Source organism: Dasypus novemcinctus, chromosome 6 (assembly GCF_030445035.2).
Source record: "Dasypus novemcinctus isolate mDasNov1 chromosome 6, mDasNov1.1.hap2, whole genome shotgun sequence".
NCBI lineage: Eukaryota > Metazoa > Chordata > Mammalia > Cingulata > Dasypodidae > Dasypus > Dasypus novemcinctus.
In genome coordinates this window covers 49,079,182-49,102,595 of record NC_080678.1, presented here as the reverse complement: position 1 = coordinate 49,102,595, position 23,414 = coordinate 49,079,182, and the positions used below count along the sequence as shown (strand labels likewise).

The 23,414-nt window shown below is 43.1% G+C and overlaps 1 protein-coding gene and 1 pseudogene across 1 annotated transcript; both read right to left on the bottom strand.

Annotated features, from left to right (window-relative positions):
- The window catches only part of LOC101447164 (large ribosomal subunit protein eL8 pseudogene), a 50,325-nt pseudogene extending 43,787 nt beyond the window's left edge, over positions 1-6,538 (bottom strand).
- A 10,263-nt stretch (positions 6,539-16,801) lies between these two features.
- On the bottom strand, positions 16,802-22,703 carry HHEX (hematopoietically expressed homeobox). The gene is made up of 4 exons (XM_004450000.5): positions 22,264-22,703; positions 19,956-20,134; positions 19,690-19,740; positions 16,802-17,907 (listed from the first exon to the last, which is right to left on the bottom strand). Exons 1-4 carry the CDS (start codon positions 22,628-22,630, stop codon positions 17,686-17,688), a joined length of 819 nt encoding a protein of 272 aa, XP_004450057.1. The 5' UTR covers positions 22,631-22,703; the 3' UTR covers positions 16,802-17,685.
- Between the last annotated feature and the right edge of the window lie 711 nt (positions 22,704-23,414).

Below are 23,414 nucleotides of genomic sequence, written 5' to 3'. Positions count from 1 at the left end.
AATGCACTTGTATTAGGTGATGGTTTCTTAAAGACTTTACAACAAAAGCATAAGCAACAAAAGGAAAAATAAATAAATGGGGCTTATCAAAATAAATGTTTGCACCTTGAAGGACTTTACCATGAAAGTAAAAAGACAACTTACACAATGGGAGAAAACATTTGGAAACCACAATCCAATAAGGATTTACTATCCAGAATATATAAATAAATCTTACAACACAACAATAAAAAGGCAAACAACCCAATTTACAAATGGGCAAAAGACTTGAATAGACATTTCTCTAAAGAAGATATACATTATTAATATTTTTTCAATAAAATTGATTTGTTAAAAATTTTTTTAAAGTTAAAATCAAAAAAAAAAAAAAAGACATATAAATGGCCAAGAACTACGTGAAAAGATGAGATACCATTTCACACCCATGAGAATGGCTACTATTAAAAATATGGAAAATTACAAGTGTTGGAAAGGAGGCAGAGAAACAAGAACACTCATTCTTTGCTGGTAGAAATGTAAAATAGTGCAGCCTCTGTGGAAGACAGTTTGTCAGCTCAGAAAGCTAAGTACAGAATTACCCACATGGCCTGGCAGTCCCACTGGTAGGTATATAGCTAATAGAATTTAAAGACAAGGACTCAAAGAAATATATGCACACCAACATTCGTAGAGTCATTATTCACAATTGCCAAAAGAGGGAAGGAACCCAAGTTCCATGAACCAATAAATGAATAAACAAAATGTGGTCTATACACACAATGGAATATTATGCAGCCATAAAAAGGAATGAAATTCTGATACATGCAGCAACATGGATGAACCTTGAAGTCATTATGTTGAGTGAAATAAACCAGACAGAAAAGGACAAACATTGTAAGGTGTCACTGATATGAAATAAGTAGAATAAGCAAACCCATAGAGTCCAAATCCAGCCTATAGGTTACTAGGGGACAGAGTGGGAGTAGGGAATAGGGAGTTAAGGCTTAAAAGATACAGAGTTTCTATTTGGGATGATGGAAAAGTTTTGGTAATGGATGGTGGTGATGGTAACAAAACACTGTGAATGTAATTAACAGAACTGAATTGTTATCTGAATGTGGTTAAAAGGGGAAATTTGGGAAGCAGATGTGGCTCAACTGATAGAGCATCCACCTACCAATAGGAGGTCCAGGGTTCGAATCCAGGGCCTCCTGGCCCGTGTGGAGCTGGCCCACGCGCAGGGCTGCTGTGTGCAAGGAGTGCTATGCCATGCAGGGGTGTCCCCTGCATAAGGGAGGCCCACGTGCAAGGAGTGCACCCTGTGTGAAAAAAAAAAGCTCAGCCTGCCCAGGAGTGGTGTCACACACATAGAGAGCTGATGCAGCAAGATGACACAACAAAAAAGAGACACAGATTCCCAGTGCTGCCAAGAATGCAAGCGGGCACAGAAGAACACACAGCAAATGGAAACAAGAGAGCAGACAACAGGGGGTGGGGAAGGGGGGAATAAATAAAAAAATAAAAGGGGGAAATTTTAGGTTATATAAATGTTACTAGAAAAGAATTTTAAAAAGCAAGGATTATACAACACAGTGGATCTTATTTTCACTGATATACTATAGTTAATAGTACAATTATAAAAATGTTCTTTCATGAATCATAGCACATCTAACGCAAGGTGTTCATAATAGAGTGGTATATATGGGAATTAGGTTTTTATGCATGATTGTTCTGTAAACCCACAACTTCTCTAATAAAGAAAAAAGAGAGAAAGTAAGTGGTGCAGTCCACTGAAGCTTACTTAATCTTTATATAACTGAAATAGCCCTTATCTACAAGGCAGATAATAGAAAAAAAAGATTAAAATACTAGTAATTAAACAAAACACAAAGTTGAATAAAAATTATTCTTAGCGGTAGAAGGGTCTGTGCAGATTCCAAGGCATTTCTGGGCACTTTGCCTAAATTTTACTTCAAGGTTTGTAATTTTCCTTTTCCTTGAAGAATCATTTCACTGGTCTGATCTGACTCTTCTCTACTTTACTTGAACGATATTTGGCTCCAGATAAAACAAAGAAAGAAATAAGAGTGACTCTCTTGAGGTAACTGGGCAGAGTGGGAGGAGCAGGAAGAGGAAGGAAAACCTGCAGGGAGACCACAGAGTTTGCCCCAGGTGGAGTCACCTGGATAAAATCAGGGGAAATGGGTAGAGGCACAGCTTCAGTGGGAAAGGAAAGAAAGAGAAGAAGAGGTGACAGGGCCAACAGCCTGGGTGTGGGCCTCTAGGTAATGCCATTTGTTTGGGATACTGCTTTTCAAATCACACTGTCTTGGGGGATAAAGTAGGCACGTGAGGCCCAGGGTAGAAATGAGAGAGGGGAGGAGGGCTTCACTGGAGGAAATCCTTAAACTGGACCTGCCTTACTTGGTTATTTATAACTTTATGATACCCATGTTTCGTTAAATAATTGGCTGCTATGGATTGTTTGGTTAAAAGTTTTTCTACAAATAAATTCAAGAACTGAAAGTATGTGGAATATATTGTATAGCAAGCAAATCATAATTCTGCTTGGAATAAAAATGGGCTCATCTTTAAATATTGGAAATCCAAAGAATATTTTCTCTGGTCTTCAAAGTTATGCTACTATGTCTTATTCAAATGTATATCTCAGCACCTCACAGAGCACCTGGCATATAGTAGGTGCACAGTAAATGTTTTCAGAATGAACGGTTACATTAATTTAATAATTCGATGGAAGAATTACAATCACTATCACAGTTCACTTAAACACTCTATTATTTGGCTGGAAATATACAGACAGGCTGGGAACTACTAAAAATGATTTCCCTAAGAAGAGTTCTCTAGGGTAAGCTGTCATGGCCACAGCTTAGAGACTGGGCCTTGACTCAACCTATAGCTGAGTGTAAGAAGTAGCCCAACTCAGGAACTAAACACCAGACAGCCAGTGAAACAAGAGATTCCCTATCCCCACTTTGCCCCCCGCCCCCCAGCCCTCAAAGGCATAATCCCTGAAATTTAGAATAATACAGTCTTTAGAAAGATAGAGAACAGAAAAAAGTAGCATCTTATTATTAAAAGCAACGTTAAAGATTACCTCATTCACACCCCTCATTTTATGATGAGGAAACAGACAAAGAGGGTAAGTGACATGTCCAAAGTCAGGCACACTGCTACTGAACCGCAAATCTAGGAGTACAATCCAGGCCTTCTTTCTACAGCAGCTTTATAATTATAAATTCCAAAGAAATAGGAAAACAAAAGTGGAATAGGATGCAAAATCAATACCTAAATTTATGGAATAAAATTACCATATCTACAAAAAGACATTGTACCCAAATTTAAAAACAATTTTGAAGTTCTTTTTCTGCCCATCTGACTCCTTACTTAGCCTTCTTTTCATGAACCAATGTGTGCAATGACATAAAAAAATTAATCATGAAAAATTATTAGGATAATTTTTTTAAAATTTCACACATCTGAGTGTAAAAAAAAAATAGGTAGCTGCTTGGTTATTGATATTGCCAGCCCTCCTGATAAACAAAAGATTGTTGTAATTTGCTTCTTTTTTTTTTTTTTAAGATTTATTTATTTTATTTCTCTCCCCTTCCGCCCCAGTTGTCTGTTTTCTGTGTCTATCTGCTGCGTGTTCTCCTTTGTCTGCTTCAATTGTTATCAGTGGCATGGGAATCTGTGTTTCTTTTTGTTGCGTTATCTTACTGCGTCAACTCTTTGTGTGTGCAGCGCCATTCCTGGGCAGTCTGCACTTTCTTTCGCGATGGGCGGCTCTCCTTAAGGGACACATTCCTTGCGCGTAGGGCTCCCCTACACGGGGGACAACCCTGCGTGGCACAGCACTCCTTGCGTGCATCAGCACTGCACGTGGGCCAGCTCCACACGGGTCAAGGAGGCCCGGGCTTTGAACCACGGACCTCACATGTGGTAGACGGACACCCTAACCACTGGGCCAAGTCCACTTCCCTGTATGTAATGTGCTTCTTGACACTCTCATGCCCTGTTCTTTCTGCTTTCTTTCCTTCTGTGCACCTAGGAGTCTTCAAAGGGCACATGGATCATTCCTTTTGAAAAATAACTGTCTGGTTATAAAATGTGAGCAGAATTATTGTTGTTATTTTTGTTTGTTTTTACAAGTTTGTAAATTTTGTGGTACCATTTTAATATATATATATTGTTTAAAATAGCATGAGAATTCATACAAGGGTACTTATACAGCAATAAGAATGAACAAACAACATCACACAATAACCTGGATGAATTTTACCAACATAAACTAAACTAAAGAAGTCAGACACAACAGAAGACAGACTACATGATTCTATTCACATAAAGTTCAAAAATCAGCAGATGAAATTACCATGTTAGAAATCAGGGTAGCAGTTTCCATTGGGGTAGGGCTTGGGACAGTGATCCAAAGGGGGCATAAAAAGGGGTTTCTAGGGATCTGGTAATGTTCTCTTTCTTGACCTGGATCCAAGTTACATGGTATATTCATTTTGTGAGCTGTACTCCTATGATTTGTGAACTTTTTGCATGTATGTCTTAATAAAAAGTTTCTTTAAAAATTAAAATTAAATCAACAAACTCACATTTTAAAAACAATTTCATTTGTTACAAAATACATATTTTGTAAACATGATGCTTTAAAAAAAACTTTTAAAATGTGAAACACCATACAAATGTAAATACATTTCAGACAGGATGTTCACCCATTACTGCATAATGGCTAAGATTCAGAATAATATCTACCAGATTTATATGCTTAAAATCCCTAGTCTTAATGCCTAAAAAAAACACATTAAACAATGGGCAGCTGCTTCAAGCGAAATATTTGGGGGATTTAAAAAACCTTAATGAGATCAGGTAAGTGCTTGCTAAAAATTTTACCTTCTATTAAATAATCAACAGCACCACACATCATCGTAACTATCACACTCCCTTCCACCTACGTACCATTGAGACAATATATGGGAGGCAGGTGACTAAGAAACCACTTCCTCTGGATGAATGAACCATCACTCAGGGGTTATTTTTTAAACATTTATTCAATTAGTCTGGTGTAATTCACAATTAATGGTAAGTCTACAGTAATGCAGATTCCACAGGCAGCTAAGGAAAGCTCAAACTCTGAACGTGTCCTCTCTCTAAATGCTGCCCAAGCCTTGCAAAAGCCCTCTGTCTCCTGCACTTGCAGCTCCCACTATGCTCACTCCTCTTTGTGGAAGCTGTGCTTTTAGTGGTCCTGGAATAGGAAATATTAGGGAGGGTGCAGGGTTTGGGGAGGGAAGGAATGGTGCCGTCTCTTCTCTGGGGAGCACACAACACTCTCACTTTCATTAAGTAGTACAATATTTCTTAAAAGAATACTTCGTGCCAATCATGCTGCTAGATTCTGGGAACATAATAGCAAGCCATCACACAGCTATGTTCAGAGGCATTAATGGGTCAGAAAAGTAATAAAAATAATGATACTTAACAATTTATATAGTGGGGAGACCAAATAACATGGACCAGGGGCGGATATTTTTAAAACACCTTGAAAGACATAAAACTTATTTCATAATGCTCATTTTCCCAAGAAAACGGAGGGAAATGGTGGCCTCCAGTCAGTTTATTAGTTTCAGAGTATACTAGAATAATGTACTACATAGATAGAAATTGCATATCCCCCATATATTGTAATCTCCTCCAGATTTAATGCTAGACTTGAATAGTCTTATATAAGAATTAAAGTAAAATATTAAATAAAATGAACAACAACAATAAAAAAACTCAACCCTCCTCTTCCAGCTAGAATTATACCTGGTGTGTGTATATATATATATATACACACATAGAATATGCTAAAATTGATATCTCCCCTAGAGTGCAATGGATTAAATGAGGAAGTTCACATTACAACATTGACTGATATAGTAATCAAAGTCTTGGGCTTAACTTCTCAGTGACTCAGTTTCCTTACCTGGAAAATGGGACCAATAACAGCATTTACCTCATAGGGTTCTATGAGGATTCAATGATATAAAGTATATGAAAGGTCAACATAATGTTTAATACATAGTAAGTGCTCAATACATGTTATTTCATTCTTCAACACATTTATTTATTGAGCATATATTATGTGTCAGGCTGGAAAGATAGAGCAGTGAATCAAACAAGAAAAATCCTTACCATCATGATGTTAACATTTCAGTGGGGAGAGACAAATAATAAGTAAATTAGTGAAAACATACAGTATCCAATTGTAATAACTGAAAAGGAGAAAAGTAAATTGTAGAGGGGGATAGGGAAGAGCTGGTTGCAATTTTACAAGGGAAGGACAAGGCCAAAAGATGAGGCAGCAAGCCATGGGGTTTTCTGGGGGAAGAGAATTCCAGATACAGGAAATTGCAAACTCAGTGGTCTGTCCAGTTACACTGCAGCAAAGAGACCTCTGTGGCTAGAGGAGGAAAAAATACATATCCTCTGTGGACTCCAGGCATACTTATTCTCTTACCTCTTTCACCTCCAGGCCTGTGTACATGATCATCCCTCTCCCTGAATCCTCTCTTCTAGGTTAAGAGCATAAAGTGGGCTCTCCCTGGCATCCTGCATCATACATTATTACCACAACTCTCCCCACCAGTTCCATTATACCTCAATGCTCTTAAGTGCCAGGCCCCTAGTAGACACCCAAGAAATACAGGCAGGTATTATTCCTCTCCTATTATTATCATTATTTTTGCTTATCCTGGTTAGAATTAATTAATTAATTAGTTAATTAAAAAACTAAACTAAAGAATTGTCCTGGGGGTGGGGTCAGTGTGTTAGGATTCCAGCAACATCTCCTCCAAATTTAGGATTTCTACCTCAGCTGAAAGATGAAAATTTATATCAATTCAAAGAAAATCTGTGCTCCAATACTGATATCTAAAGAGTTCAGATTAAAAAGGACGATAAGAGAACATTATAAACAATTGTATGCCAATCAACTATATAATTTAGAAGAAATGAGAAAATTCCTAGATACATATTAATTACCCAAATTGACTCGAGAAAAAATTGAAACATCAGCAAACCTATAACAAGTACAATAATCAAAAACTTTCCTCCAAAAAAAAGTCCAGGACAAGATGGCTTCACTCGTTAATTCTACCAAACGTGAAGAATTAATACCTATCCTTTGCAAACTCTAACAAAGAATTCAAGAGGAAGGAACGCTTCTTAGTTCATTCTATGAGGCCCAGCATTACTCTGATACCAAATTTCTCTTATGAATATAGATGCAAAAAATCCTTAACAAAATACTAGCAAAATGAACCCAATGGCATATTAAAAAAATTATATACCATGACCAAGTGGGATTCATCCTAGGAATGCAGGGGTATTCCAACATATGAAAATAATCAATGTAATACACTATATAAATAGAATGAAAGAAACAAAAACACATAATTATCTCACTAGATGCTGAAAGGCATTTGGCAAAATCCAGTACCCTTTCTTGATAAAACAAAAAAACACTCAGATAAGTAGAAATAAAAGGGAACTTTCTGAACATCACAAAGGCCATTTATGAAAACCTGCCAGCTAACATCATACTCAATGGTGAAAGATTTAAAGCTTTCCTCCTAAGATTAGAAATAAGAGAAGGATGCTCATTTTTACCACTGCTATTCAGTATTTTACTACAAGTTCTTGCCAGAATAACTAGGCAAGAAAAAGAAATAAAACACACCCCAATTGGAAAGGAAGAAATAAAATGATCTCTACTTGCAAATAACATAATCTTTTTTCCTCTTCCCCTCTCCCACCCCTGCCCTGCTGTTTTTGCTGTCTGTGTCCATTCACTGTGTGATCTTCTGTATCTTTTTCTCTTTTTGTCTTCTCTTCTCTTCTTTCTCCTCTAAGATTCCCCGGGATTCAACCCTGGGGACCTCTGATGTGAAGAGAGGGTCCCTGTCAGTTGCACCACCTCAGTTCCTGGTCTCTGCTGCACTTCACCTTGACTCTCTCCTTGTCTCTCTTTTCTTGCATCATCATCTTGCTGCATTACTCACTTGCACGGGCACTGGCTCACCAAGCAGGCACTCAGCTCGCTGTGCGGGCACTGGCTTACCACACAGACACTCACGCAGGCACGTGGCTCGCTGTGAAGGCGTTCGGCTCACCTAATGGGCACTTGGCTCACCACTTGGACACTTGTGTGGGCACTCAGCTCATCACGTGGGCACTGGCTCACTATGCAGGCACACTTTCTCTTCTTCTTTTTCACCAGGAGGCTGCAGGGATCGAACCCTGGTCCTCCCATATGGTAGGCAGAGGCCCTAACACTTGAGCCACATCTGCTTCCCTGACATGATCTTTTATAGACAAAACTCAAAGGAATCCACAAGAAAACTATTAGAGCTAATAAATGAATTCAGCAAAGTGGCAAGGCACAATAACAACATACAAAATACAACTGTGGGAGCACATGCCTCAAGCAATTGGGTACCTACCTCCCACATGGGAAGTGCCTCCTAAAGAAGACGAGCAGATGCTGCAACCAGCAGACACCACAACCAGCAGATGCTGCAACCAATCAGAGATGCCACAAACAGCAGACACTGCAACCAGCAGATGTCACAAAGACCAGACATCGCAACCAGCAGATGCTACAATCACCACAATGAGCAGACACTGCAACTGCAACAAGCAGATGTCTCAACAAGCAGATGCTGCAACCACTGCAACAAGCAGAGGCTGGAACAAGCAGAGGCCACAACAAGCAGACAATGGAACCAGCAGATGACACAACCAGCAAAGAGTGGAAGTGGCTCAAGTGGTTGGGCACTCACCTCCCACATGGGAGGTCCCAGATTAGGTTCCTGCTGTGAACTAAAGAAAATGAGCAGATAATAACAGAAAGACAAGGGAGCCATCTCAGGGGATGGGGGAGGGAATAAATAAAAATAAATAAATATTTTTTAAAAACACAATTGTGTTACCATATACTAGCAATGAACAATCCAAAGAAAAAATAAAGAAAACAATCCATTTACAATAGTATATAAAAGAATAAAATATATCTTGGAAATCTGTAAACCCACAACTTCTCTAATAAAAAAGACAGAGTAAGATCCAAATATATATATATGAATAAATTTTATGATATCAAATACTTGTATACTGAAAATTGCAAAACACTGCTGAAAGGAATTTAAGAAGACTAAATAAATGGCAAGAAACCCCATGTTTATGGATTGGAAGAGTTAACAACGTGAATATGTCAATATTACCTGCCCCCCAAATAAAGCAATATACAAATTCAATGCAATCCCTCTTAAACTAGCAATGTTTTTGGGAAAAAATGGAAAAACAGATACTAAAATTTATATGGACTTGCAAGGGAGTTTGCGGTAGCCAAAATACTTTTGAAAAAGGACATGGCTGGAGGACACACTTCCTAATTTCAAATTGTATTACAAAGTGACAGTAATCAAAACAGTGTGCTTTTGGTGAGAAGATAGAAAATAGATCAGTGGAACAAATTGACAAGTCCAAAAATAGGCTCACACATCTACAGGCAATTTGATTTTTTTTAAATGCCAGAAAAACCATGCAGAAAGTACAGAGATTCCATATATACCCCTCTGTTACATAGTTTTCCCTATTGTTAACATTTTGCATTAGTGTGGTACTTTTGTTATAATTGATAATGCAAAATTATTATTATAAATATGCTATTAACTTTAGTCCACTATATTAAAGTTCATTCTTTGTACTGTACAGTACTGTGGCATTTGGTTGTTTTTTTTTTTTAAGATTTATTTATTTTATTTATATCTCTCCCCTTCCCCTCCACCCCAGTTGTCTGTTTTCGGTGTCTATTTGCTGCGTATTCTTCTTTGTCCGCTTCTGTTGTTGTCAGCAGCACGGGAATCTATGTTTCTTTCTGTTGCGTCGTCTTGTTGTGTCAGGTCTCCGTGTGTGTGGCGCCATTCCTGGGCAGGCTGCACTGTCTTTTGCACTGGGTGGCTCTCCTTATGGGGCGCACTCCTTGCATGTAGGGCTCCTCTACGTGGGAGACACCCCTGTGTGGCACAACACTCCTTGCGCGCATCAGCACTGCACGTGGGCCAGCTCCACATGGGTCAAGGAGACCCAGGGTTTGAACCACAGACCTCCCATGTGGTAGATGGACGCCCTAACCACTGGGCCAAGTCTGCTTCCCTTGTTTTTTAATAGTCACTTGATTTTTACAAGGATATTAAATACATGCAGTGGGGGAAGAATAATCTCTTCAAAAAATGTTGTTGGCAAAACTAGATATCCATATGCACAAGAATGAAGTTAGACACCTAACTCAAACAATACACAAAAATCAACTCAAAATGGATCAAGGACCTAAACAAAAGAGCTAAAATTATAAAATTCTTAGAAGATAACACAGGGACAAATCTTCATGACCTGGGATTTGGCAGTGGGTTCTTAGATATGACATCAAAAGCACAAGCAACAAAAGAAACAACAGATAAACTTGACATCATCAAAATTAAACACTTTTGTGCATTGAAGGAAATTATCAAACAAGTGAAAAGAGAACCCACAGAATGGGAGAAAACAGTTTCAACCCATATATTGGATAAGGGTTAACTTCTAGAATATATAAACACCTTTAACAATGCAACAACGAAAAGACAACCCAATTATTTCTCTAAAGAAGATATACAAATGGCCAGTTAGCACATGAAAAGGTGCTCAACATTATTAGCCATTAGGGAAAGGAAAATTAAAGCCACAACAGGCTACTACTTCACACCCATAGGAATGACCTATTTTTTAAAAATTTTATTGAAGTATATCATTCATACATGAACATACATAAACAATAAGTGTATAATAAAAATTGTGAACTTACAAAACAAATATGCATAACATCATATAGGGCTCCTATACTTCACCTCACCACCAATTCTATCAGTCAGCCAAAGGGGTGCTGATGCAAAATACCAGATTTCTGTTGGCTTTTATAAGGGGTATTTCATTTGGAGTAGAAGCTTACAGTTACATTGCCCTAAAGAGTTCAATTTAAGGTACCATAAGAGATAGTTTTTCACCCAAAGTCTGTTGCCACGTGTTAATATAAGATGGCGGGTAGACATCTGAGAGGGTTCAGCCTTCTTTCTTCCTGTTAAGTGTCTGTGGTCCCAGCTTCTTCTGATCTCAGCTATAGGCTGGCATAAGGTTCATCTCTCTCCCCAGGGCTTGTTTCTTTCTAGGGTCAGCTGCTCTGTGCTCTTCACAAGGTCAGATATAGACTATCAGGCTCATCTCTCTTCCCAGGGCCTCTGCCATGTCTAATGAACTGTTCTCTTCCTCTGTGTTCTATGCTGTGTATTTGCTTTTCTCTGTGTCTACTTCAGTATGAGAGTCTGTTTTATCAGCCCAACAGGGCACTCAACGCTGAGTCACACTCTAAAGATGTGGTTAAATCAAAGCCCTAATCATAACATAATTTAATCAGATGTCTCAGCTGAATCTAATACAATGGGTTATCATGCCCTGAGGAACAGATTAGTTTACAAGATTAATCTATATTTCTTTTTGGAATTCATAAATAATATCTAAACTACCAACACCCCTATTATTGTCCTCAGAATTGATACATTTTCTTTGCCATTGCTGTAAAAATATTACAATGTTACTGTTAAGTATCATCCATAAGTTACATTAGCTGTAATTTTCCCATGTAGCACCATATTTTTAACCCTTGGTAAAAGAAGAACATTCTTATATTTACACAACTAACCACAATCTTCATCCACCACTAAAATCACTATGCTATATAGTCCCTAAATTATTCTCAAGTTTTCTGTCAATTGACATTTACAGCCACTGAACACCCCTTCCAGCCAAAATCACATTTATAAATCAGCAGTTAGTTATACTCACTATAATGTGTTACCATCAACTCTATAAAAGAATGGCTATTGTTGAATAAAGCTGATAGTAACACAAGTTGGAACTACAGTAAATTGGTGGGAATGTAAAATGGTACAGCCACTATGGAAAGCAACATGGCAGATTCTCAAAAAGTTAAACATAAAATTACCATTTGGCACAGCAATACCTCCACCCAAAGAGAAAAGTGAAAACAGGGTCACAAACAGGTACCTGTATGACAATGTTTATAGCAGCATTATTCACAACAGCCAAAAGTTGGAAACAACCCAACTGATGAACAGATAAATAAAATGTGATGGAGACACAATGGAATACAATTTGACCATAAGAAAAAAAAGAAATTATGAGGTGTGCTGCAACATGGAAGAACCCTGAAAACATGATGCTCAGTGAAATAAGCAAGATACATAAGGGTGAAAATTGTGTGATATCACCTATAAGAAATGACTAGAAATAGCCAATTCGCAGATAGAAAGCAGATAAGCAGCTGACAGGGAGAGGAGACTGGAGGCCGAGGGTATGAGGCGAAGTAGTTACCGGGGAGGGGAGAGGGGGAGTGTTCGTAAAACAAAAATTAAAAAAACAACAGAGTTCAGATTAGCCATTTTCTATTCTTAATGGTGAAATAAATTTAATGAGGAAGAGAACTCTTAACGGGAAAGGAGAAAAGGAGGAGAAAGGGAGTAAATAAAAGGAAGAAAGAAAAAAGCGGAGAGTCGAGAAAGGATAAACTCTATTCTAAAAGAAAAAACTGTAAACACGTTTAACAGAGACTAACTTGATAGGCAACTTCCTGCAAATATCTATGAATGGGTGGGAGGGGGTGGGACCCTTGATCGTTAACTCGTGTACTTCATCTGAGTAGTCTTCCAGTGGGTAATGAGATTTTTGGATGATCTCAAACACCCCTCGCAATAAAAAATATTCTAAGGTCTAAAAAACGTGCTTTTGAAAAAAGCAATCAAGTGGGAAGCCATTTCATTGGCTTTCATCTGAAAAATTTCCTGAAATTGGCCGTAAATTTTTTGTTTTGTTTTAAGTAGCTACACAGGAAAGTGCTTGGTCGCCTCGAAAACCTCGCGGCGACAGCCGGATGCTCCAAAGTCAAAATCCTCCGCAGACGGGAAATGCCTTTGCCAGCTCCAAGGTCTCCTCCCCGCAACCCTCTCTATTGTCTGGAGAGATTTGTGTAGGTCGGATTCAAGAGGCTTCCCGCCTGCATCTGCAAATCAGAGAGCTGTCTCGAAGGAAGGGGATGGCTGGGGCTTTCTAGCTTTTCTGACTAACGTTTAGCGCCCACTGCCTGCCAGGCCCTTGACGCCGCGGAGGCTGTCAGTTCAGCCTCTCCCCACTTTAGGAACTGAGGAACAGTTAGGAGAAGTCAAATTTCCCCAGGACTAAGCTTCCTTGCTGAAACCCAATCAACAAGAAGGGTGCACGGGACTCCAGCAGCCTGCCTTCCAGCCCTGCTCTCTCTCATCCGCAACCCTGTGTTTCCCTGGACGTAGGGCTGCCTACAACCCCATCTGGAGGACTAGCTGCCGTTCTGTAGATCTCGGACCTGAGGTAGGTGTGAGGAATCTCCAAAGCGCTTCTCATCTGGATTTAACAACGATATCAAAAAATACACATCAAGGAACAAATTAGACTAGACAAGTACAGAGTCCAGCTGGGATTTCATAAAACCCTAATGGATGAAGAGTAAATGTCAGTAAAACATCTGATTATTTTTAACCACAAGATGCCAAAGTCCTAACCATGTAGAAGCATCCTGAGTGACTGTTTGGTTTTTCATGTTCTGTCCCATGTTGTCAGTGACCACATAAATATCACTGCCAATCACAGATTTGAAGGATCATTGAGTATTAAAATTTAAAGAGAATAAAAAGTTCATGTGGCCTTGGAATGGGAATTTTGCTAAGTTCCTTCTGTCCCTAGCAAGATGCATTTACCCCAAGTTCAAAACATTTTCTTGAATCTCTGCCCCACCCCCATCAACTAAAATGAATATTTAAGTAATGAAACCACACACACACAAAAAAAGGTTGTCAGAAATGTTGAAAGAGAATAGGTACTTTCACTATCAGAGATGGTTTCCTCTTTTCCCACAAGATGTCTTATCAGCTTTCACCCTGAGAAAACCATAAAAAGTAAAAGAAACTTATGCAATAGTTCTCTAAATAAAATACTACACAGCAGGCTAGTCATCCCTAAAAGTGATGTTGTTTAAAGAGTCAAAGTACATCATCCAACAAAATCAATATCCTATTAAGGTAGAAAGGGTTCTGAATATCAAAGACCAATGAACTGAATAACTTAGAGTATAAGTACACCACCCAGGGGATTAATCACACACTGTCATGGTGAAATTAGGGCAATTCTTCAAATCATTAACGTTTTGCTTACAAAAATGTGCTTTTCTGTTTGTCTTTCTGCTAAATGATAACCGTTTTCAAGTTGAATCTCCTGATAAAAAGAGTTAAAAACAAGACAGGAGTTGTGCTGTAAAGGTCATACATGCTGCTTCAACATGAAATAGCCAAAAGACAAACAAATGAAAAATGCCTGGCTTGTAGGAAGAATTTGTAAATATTCATTGGCAATCTGCAATGGGGCACTTGAGAAAACAGTAATGCCAGCCTGTTTCCTGAGAATACTCTATTTCCTCCAGTTAACATGCTCTGGATTTTTAGGGACAGCTTTAGATTCAGAATATGAGCAATTTGAAAAGTGTTAGAAACAACTTTAAATTGGGAAACATCCTGGCTTCAGGGAATTGTCCACTTTAAAACAAGATTTCACCCCACAACTTTCCTTGTGTCAATCAATACACTAGTCTGTATTTCTCTGCTTGATAGTCACGATACAGTTATTTTCCAGAATAAACATTAACCAGGGGTTATCTCCAGGAATGAAACACACACACTGATTTCAGGATTGCTTTAATTCAATATTAGGTCCACAAGCATCCCATTCTCCAGAAATCTGATACAGACAGGTCCGTTTTCAAACGGGACTGATTAGGACCTTTGAAACCTTGATGTAACTTGTCAGGCAGGGTCAGGCAGCTTGGAGTCTGCAGCTAATGGGAGAGGAAACTCTACCAATGGATGGCTACACTGGACTCCAAAATTGAGGAGATAAAGGAGTAGGGGGGAATAATAAAGGCAGATAGCTTGAACTGAGTTTGAGAGATGGACTACAGGAAATCTCATAGACCAACTAGACCATCCTCATTCTAAAGATGAGAAAACTGAGGCCAAGAACTAAAACCCCAACCCAGATATATTCAAATTCCCAGGCCTATGCGCCTCTCTCTGCTTGAGGACCCAGGATGAATATTCTCAGAAATCTAAATCCACCTTCAATTGCTGGGACTGTCTTACAATCTAAGGAAGCACTACATAAATAACTCCCTAAGAGCAATGGCTCTTTCACTCTCTCTTCTCTCTCTTCCAGCCCCTGGGTACCCAAGTCTGGGAAGCTACAGTCCTCCTCAGCCAGCCAGACTCAGGGTCATGCCTTCACAGGCCCCAGCCCAGGAGGTGCCAGCTCCGGTAGAGGAGTCTAAGGAAGTCAAGGCTAGAGGAAGAGGTTTCTGGGCCTCTCCCCTTGCAGGTCTCTCTCATCACCTTCCTGGAATGTCGAGGGGCCTGATGGTTCCGCGAGGCAAGCAGCTCAACAGCAGGATAGGGATACCTGGCACAGTCAGAAACCGCGAAAGAAGAAAGAAAGAAAAGAAAGAAAGAAAAGAAAGAAAAGAAAGAAGAGAAAGAAAAGAAAGAAAAGAAAGAACGAAAGAAAGAAAGAAACCGCACTACCTCTTCCCAACCTTCCCTTCCGCCCTCACACCCACTCTTACCTCAGCACTCCTGCCTCCCCCATCTCACGTAGCCCTCCCTAGGACCCCGCGCCCTCCACTCAGTCCTCAGTCCTCCTGCCCACCTCCCTGGCGAACCTGCGTCCCTCTGCTCTCCCTCCTTCTTCCTCTCGGTCCCCACCCTCACCCACTCCCACACCTGCCGAAGTCACCAAGAGGGAACGGGTGGGGTGGGAGAGAGGGGACGGGGATGCCGGCTCCACTTGGGTCTTCCGCGCAAGGCGTGCTTCAGAGCGGTGATTCTCCAAGTGTGGTCCCCGATCAGCAGCTTCGGCATCACCTGGGCACCTGTTAGAAATGCACATTCCCGCCGCCGCCCACCTCCCAGCCCGCTGAGGATCTGGAGGAGGAGCCCCGCGACCGGGGTTTCCACGGGCCCCGCCGGTGATTTTGGAGCTCGCTGAGGCGAGAACCGCTGCCTAAAAGCAGCCTACCTGCGCGCTCCGCCAGGCCTGGGGCCCCCCATCCCCCAGGGCGGAGGGGGCGGGTGGCAGTGCACCCGGCCTCGCGGCGCGGAGCCGGCTCCAAAGCCGCGCAGGGGATGATGTAGTGTTGACTCACGCTGGTCAAGGACGGCCGCCCCGCGCGCCGAGGCGAATTGATGCGGCCCGGGCGGCTCGAGCCGGAGCCGGGGCTCTTCCCGCGGCCAGGCGCGCCCCGCGCCCGGGAACTGGCCCGGCCCGGGGCCCGCGGGCGGGAGACCTCCCCGCCGTGCGCACGCCCAGCCCGGCCACCTCGCCGGGAGGGCCCGCGCCCACCGTGCACGTGCTCTCCCGCCCGTCGAGGCGCAGAACCGCGCTCCCCCGACGCCGCGCTCCCCCGACGCCGCGCACCGACCGCCGCCGGGGTTCCCGCTCTTCTCCACTCCCCACCCCCGCGCCCAGCACCGAGCCCGGCCCCCAAGAGGCGCTTTCAAGTTTTCTTGGGGGTTTTTGGATTTTTCTTTTTTTTTAATTCAAGAATGAGGTATCCAACGGGGTCAATTGTCCCACCGACGGATTTATTTTATAAACAAGTTATTCATTAAACACACACACACACACATTTCGGGCAATTTTTTTTACAGTGAACAATTACATATACATTATAAACAATGATATAAAACACAATTATCTACAATCTACTTACATTTAATTAACTTGCTACTTGTAGTTGACCTGTGATTAATTTCAGTCACTGACAGTTCCTCTGCTTGCATTGGCCCGAACTATCCCCCTTCTCCCTTTGTCAAACAGGTAGTAAGTGATAGTGCAAAACAACATTTAAGATTCTTATCAACTACACCTCTTAGACAAAAAGAACACACACATCTCCAAGACAAAAGCTCTGAAATGATTTGGATTTAAGGCAATAGTATAAGAATTTAATATAAAAGTAAGAATTGTTTCCTTTTAAAATATAGCAGGCTGCCTGTCATGTGGGCTCCGTTTCCGAGGTATACCTCTCGATCTGGGGTGCCCTTTGGCTTTTCCATTAAATGTGATGTAGATCCAAATTACAGGAAAGTTATTCAAGAGGATCCTATTAAAATCTTTAACATTATAACTTAAAATTTTAACAAAAAGGTCAAAATTACTTTTTATAAATAGAAATAACAGTTTACCTTGATAAACAGGACTAGATTTAATCAGTGAAAAGTCACATTATTGTAACAACCTAAAACCAGCACATAAACCATTTCTTAAGTAAAAATTAAGATTTCCATGAGAGTTTGTTAATTAGCCAGTGCACCAAATATTTTAGGTTTCCAGAAAACCAGAAAATCAATTCCCTTTCTCATGCAGTTTTTTTCAGTTGAAGATTTTCTGTAGCAACATGTTATTCCTAAATCCAGTTTCCTGAACATGCAGCATCAGTGGTCATCATCCAGCATTAAAATAGCCTTTATCGCCTTCAATGTCCACTTCCTGATCAGAATCCTCTGAAATCTCTGATTCAAGGTCTTCCTGGGAGACAGGGCTAGGCGAACGTTGAGAGCTATCCAAAGAAGCACCTTTATTCTGTTCACTGGGCAAGTCTTGCCTCTGGTCACAGGGATTGTCCAAACTTTCCAGTTCTTCTTTTTTATTGCTTTGAGGGTTCTCCTGAATGAAGGGAATAAAAATGGAGATTGGTAGGGTCATGAAATATGGAGGGGTGAGAGACATGAATCAAAATGTTTTTTCCTCCTGCACCATTTTTAGTTGCACACTATTTTTAGTTTATCAAGGCTTTCAGCTATAATCCTTTTATTCATAAAATACATACTTTTATTCATAAAATACATACTTCTTTCTCACTTTGAAAGAAAAGTTGCTGTCACATTGGAGAAAGCCAGTCATGAATATAACTGTAAATGTATAATGTCAACAAAAAACTTTACAGGCCAGATACATTGTTTCAAGATTCTTAGAAGTTTAGGAGGAAAAAAATCAGATAATTACAGATACACACAATCTTCATTCTTGCCAATTAACAGACATTTTTAAGATATGAACACTAAATGGTGAATTGAGGAAAAAGTCTCAAAATCATTAGATTTTCATCCATTTCTGGAGTAAATTTTTAAATATATACACACATAAATACATGTATCAAGTTACAAAATCACAAGCAAAGAAAAAATGCAGAACTGGAAGGATGTGACTTACTGAAAAGGGAGTACTTAAATCTGCAATTGACTTAAAATCTGAAGGACATTTCTGGAAAATATTCCCATGTTCCATAGGAACCTCTATTTTAAATGTCCCAGGTAGACTAGAGCTAAGCCTTTGACTAAGAACTTAATAAATTAGGGAATTTTTAATATTGTATTTGTCTAAGATGGATTCGAACACTATATGGAAACATGATATAGTGCTAAGTTAGTTTTTAATCAAGAATATAGAATAATATATTTACCAGGCTAGCAACTATGTAAAAAATAGATGCACATGGAAAGACTGAGAGGGAATCTGCAAATATTTAAATTGTGTTAGGATAAAGTTACGGAGAATTTATTTTCTGTTTCAAAATGTTCTTTTGTTTATGACACCATCTTGTTTTTAATAAAAAACTAATGATTAATACATCAAAATCCACACTGCTTTCCATTTCTTCCCTTGTATTATTGTTTCAAAAATATTTTCGTAGAAACCATGTATACACTGGCAAATGAACAATTCAGCAATTGGCAGAAAATTCTGGAAAATATATCCAGATTAGGACATCAAAATGAATTTTTAGCTTTAAGTCACTAGGGCTTCTATAAAGCCTGAATGAGCCTTTACTTTCTATCACAGATTGCGTCACAAGGTCATTGGAAGAAAGACTGTTAGAAAGCTTAAACTACTCTTTTCAAGCAAGCTTGGATATTTTCTCACATGCTTTATACTCACATGGAGTTAGATAGAAAATAATTTTAAACTCTTTGATATTTAGTTCTTCTTTTAAAAAAAAAAACAGGGCAAACAAGGTTTAAAGGTGTTTATTTCCTTATATTTACTCTTGAATTCTGCCTGGTTTTATTATGGCTGTGTAAATAAGAGAAACAATTTTCTTCCAAAGATAACTGCTTAAGTCATTTACTGTCAATTACTTTATCTTTCCTGCGTTAATTAGATAAACAACATATGGGGTTTATAAAACAATTAGCTGGGAGTTTTACTAGCCAGTGTGTGAAAACCCAAGCTTAATTGATATAGGAACTGCATTAGGTGCTTTTAGCATTATTGCCACCTGAGCGAGCCATCCTGAATTTCAGCAGGAATATTTGCCTTTTTAATCAAGGTGAAGAGGTTAAATAGTCTCTCAAATGACTTTTGCATACAACCCATAACAGGCCTCGCATTGAGATAACATGATAAAAAATAATTATTTCCATAGAAACAAAACCACGTCGTCCATACCTGTTTTAGTCTTCTCCATTTAGCACGTCGATTCTGAAACCAGGTTTTGACCTACAGGAAAAGAAAAAAGAAAACTTGCCTCTGGCCCAGAAATCTGAGGCATCAAGGGAAGAAGGGCAAAAAAGGATCAGAGGCGGCTGGACAGAGTGTCCAGCGTCCGGAGGCACCAGAACGCTCCGTGGTGGCTCCAGTATCTCTCCCCGCCCTGCGACCCCCACCCCAGGAGCCTCCCTCTGGAGGAAGCTGCGGGCCCACAGGGGTCTTACCTGCCTCTCGCTGAGCTGCAGCATCTTAGCCAGACGCTTCCTCTCAGGCGGAGAGAGGTACTTCTGGGTCTCGAATTTCTTCTCCAGCTCGATGGTCTGGTCGTTGGAAAATCTCACCTGGCCACCTTTCCTTTTATGCAGCGGCCTTTGCAAGAAGGGGCTCCAGAGCAGGGGTTTGCCTGCGGGCAGGAAGAGCAGGGTTAGAGATGGTCCCGGAGACAGCCTGGGGTGTAGGGAAGGGATGAGGGGTGCCTGAGAGGGGGAGGGGCTGCAGGAGGATCCAACCAGACACCTTCACATTCACATACACCCACAGGACACACACGGACCCGACTCGCCCCCACCAATACACCTTCATATCCACCCACGAACACTCAAAGTCTCACACCTAGACTGTAAACGCCCATAACCTAACTCAAACCAGACTTACACTGCATATGCAGAGTCCAGCCAGTATACTGAGACACACTCACATACAACCATCACTCCTAAGCTAGATACACACCAATCTTTGAATCTCCAAAAGAACACCCATTACAGGCTGACCCTCTTTCACCAGTCACTCACAAATTTATACCCAAGGTTTTGAACCCTTAGGCCCTCTCCCCTGGTGAACACCACTTTCCAAATCCCCGGGTGTGTGGGCGTTGGGGTGGAGTGGGGCTGTTCCCCCACCCCGGGCACTCACGGCCTGGGGCCAGTCCCTGAACCCCGTGGCTCCGGGACGCTCCCGAGCCAGGCCCCGCAGTTAGGCCATGAGCCGAGCCTCCAATCCTGGCCCGAGGGCGCCACGGCCGCCTCTGATTTTACACCCGGCCCGCGGGGACGGCCAGTTAAAGCCACCCCGCGGGGTATGGCAACATTTCCGTCAATGTGTTTCCTGTTGGTCTATCTCGAAAAGCCCTTCGCTTCCTCCTGCGCAGTCCCAGCAGTAACCCAAGGAAACCCAGAGCGCACTCTGTGCAATCGTTCACCCCCCAGGCCCGGCCCGGCCGAGGGTCCCGCTCCCGAGCAGCGGCACCAAACCTTCGGAGGCTGGAATCAAAATTACAATATAATGATTTTAACGAACAACAACAACAAAACCTAAAATAAAAAACCCTCAAAGTTTCTCTAAATTTAAGAGAGAAGGCGAAGGGCAGTGCCATCATAATAATAATGGCCTTATTAAATTACTGTAAATTGTCTCCAGGGTCCGTACTGAAGCTGTCAATAACTGAGAGTTGATTTTAAACCCTGCAGCCCCAAGGCGAGGTGCCCGTTTCCTTATCTGCCCCAGAGCTTCAGATCCCCCAAAACCAGCCTGTAGAGCGCTTCATGGCTGCCTCAGTTCTTAGGGGGCTGAGGGGACAAGCCCCGCAAATCCTCTATGTCCAACGTGCCCCCGCTGCCCTTCCTATCTTGCGCCCGGGGTTGCAGCTTCCTACTCCAAAAGTCTGTCTGTCAGTCCGTCGGTCTGTGCGGCTGCGGGACTGCCGCTAACCACTTTGAAAGCTGGCATTGTTTTTTCGAGATTTTGCTTGCGTCAGGCTTCAGACTGGTGCAAAACAGCCTGGGGGGTGGGGGGGGAGAGGAAGCAACTGGTTATTTTAGCTGCCATAAAGTCACATCCCACACGGAGGAAATGAACAATATCAGAAAAACGGATCCTGGCTATCAGAAGTCGAGTGTTTCCTGAATTTGTCTGTATTGAGGATGTCGATAAAATAATCAGCAACGTGCACTACTCCGGGGGAAGGGTCTGCTTCATGCAGCCAGGAAAACACTTAACAGCTTCTGAAACCAGATTTACTCCTATCGAGAACTCAAGATTTCCTGTATGAACGTAAAGGGTCAGGCTCTTTTCACTGCACAAGCTTGTTGAACCAGGTTCAGCCCCGTTAACCACCGGACCCGGGAGCTATCACGGTCGCGCAGAAGCCCGCCCAGGGCGCCACAGCAACCCCTTCTCGGTCCCTGCCGCTACTGGGGACCCACCCCGGGCGACACGCGCGGCCTAGTACTATCCTCGGCCGCCCTCCCTGGAGGCAGCGCCTGAGGTCTCGCCTCGGCCCGCGCGCCCCGACGCCTGCAAGGTGCAGGAAAACCAATCTGAGTCACCGTGCGGTCAGCCCCAGGCGCGCGCCGCCGGGGCCTGTGCCTCCCGTCCCGGCGCGCGCCCGAGAGCCGCTTTTTAATCGTGTTTGCTACAACTTTCTATTGCCTACCCTCCTCCGCCCCCGCCGCCTCCAGGGCGCTGCCACCTGCTGGGTGGCGTCTTTCTCGCCGCTGCCCCAACTAGGCTCCGCCGTGACCCCGGCCGCCTTACCCAAGGGGTCGTGGCGGAGCAGGGCGTGCGTATAGTCGTTCACCGTCCGCGGGAAGGGGTACAGAGGGCCCCCGAAGCTGCCGGGTCCGTAGGCAGCGGCCAGCGCAGCGGCAGAGTGATGCGAGAAGGCGGGGTGGATCGGCGTGGGCTCGTACACCGGGGTCCGGTAGGAGGACACGAGGCTGGTAAAGGACGAGTTGGGGGACGGCAGCGTGGGGGTGGGGGTGGGCGCAGCGGGGCCGCGGCCCAGGATGTCCTCGATGTAGAACGGCGTCGGGTGTGCGGGCTGCAGCAGCGGCGTGGGCGCGTACAGCGGCACCCCCACGGCGCCCGCAGCCGCCGCCGGCCCGGGGTGAGGGTACTGCATGGCTCCGCTGCGCTTCGGCCCCTCGGAGAGCTGCCCGCCCGCGCCGCGGCGCTACATTTATCCGCGCTCGCCGCTCCCGGCGATAGGCTCCGCCGGCCGCGGGGTGGGGCCGCGCTCGCTGGCCCCTTCCTGCCGCTGGGCCCCGCGGCCAATGGCGCAGGGCCCCGGGAGCCGCCTCCCGCCCCCACTCCCGGCCCGCCCCCGCCGGCCAAGCTCCCCGCCTCCGAGACGCGCCCGCTCCGGGGCTCCGAGGACCCTGCGTCCAGGTGTCCGGCTGCTGCCGCCGCTTCTCAGGGTCCTGGCACCCCTGCCGCGGTCGCCCTTGAGCGAAACCTCGGGCGCACGTCCCACAGAGCTGGCGTGAGGAATGCGGCTGCCTGAAGCGTGGACTCAAACGGCCCTGACCATCCCCGGGAGGCGCCTCTGCCGAAACTCGGGCTGGTCCAGGCGCCAGCCACCGGTGGGCCCAGGCGAGGGGCAGCCGGACGTGGGCCCAGCGGGCATCGAGGCGGTTGACAGGACTTCGCCTTTGCAGGCCAGAAAGCACCTTCCCGGGACGGCGCGCACCGGGGAGTTAACGGGCGCCTCCAGAGCGCTTAGCGGGAATGGGTGGCCGGGGTTCCTAGGGTTGCTCCAAAGAGAACCTTGGCCCTTAGTTCCGGCCCAGCGGAGTAAGAATGACTAGACTTGGGTGCTCTGGATTTTTGGCCGGTCCAGCCTGTTTCACTGGGAGCACCGGACTCAGCCTTTTCTCCGGGGGACGCTGGCAGTAGCTCTCCGGAGT

What these genes read in the sequence shown, in the direction of transcription:
- HHEX (XM_004450000.5), bottom strand. Translation starts at nt 22,630, where the DNA reads ATGCAGTACCCTCACCCCGGGCCGGCGGCGGCTGCGGGCGCCGTGGGG. An exon ending in GCTCCGCCACGACCCCTTGG is followed by an intron (nt 20,135 to 22,263) that starts GTAAGGCGGCCG and finishes TCCTGCCCGCAG; the next exon opens with GCAAACCCCTGCTCTGGAGC. An exon ending in TGCAGCTCAGCGAGAGGCAG is followed by an intron (nt 19,741 to 19,955) that starts GTAAGACCCCTG and finishes CTTTTCCTGTAG; the next exon opens with GTCAAAACCTGGTTTCAGAA.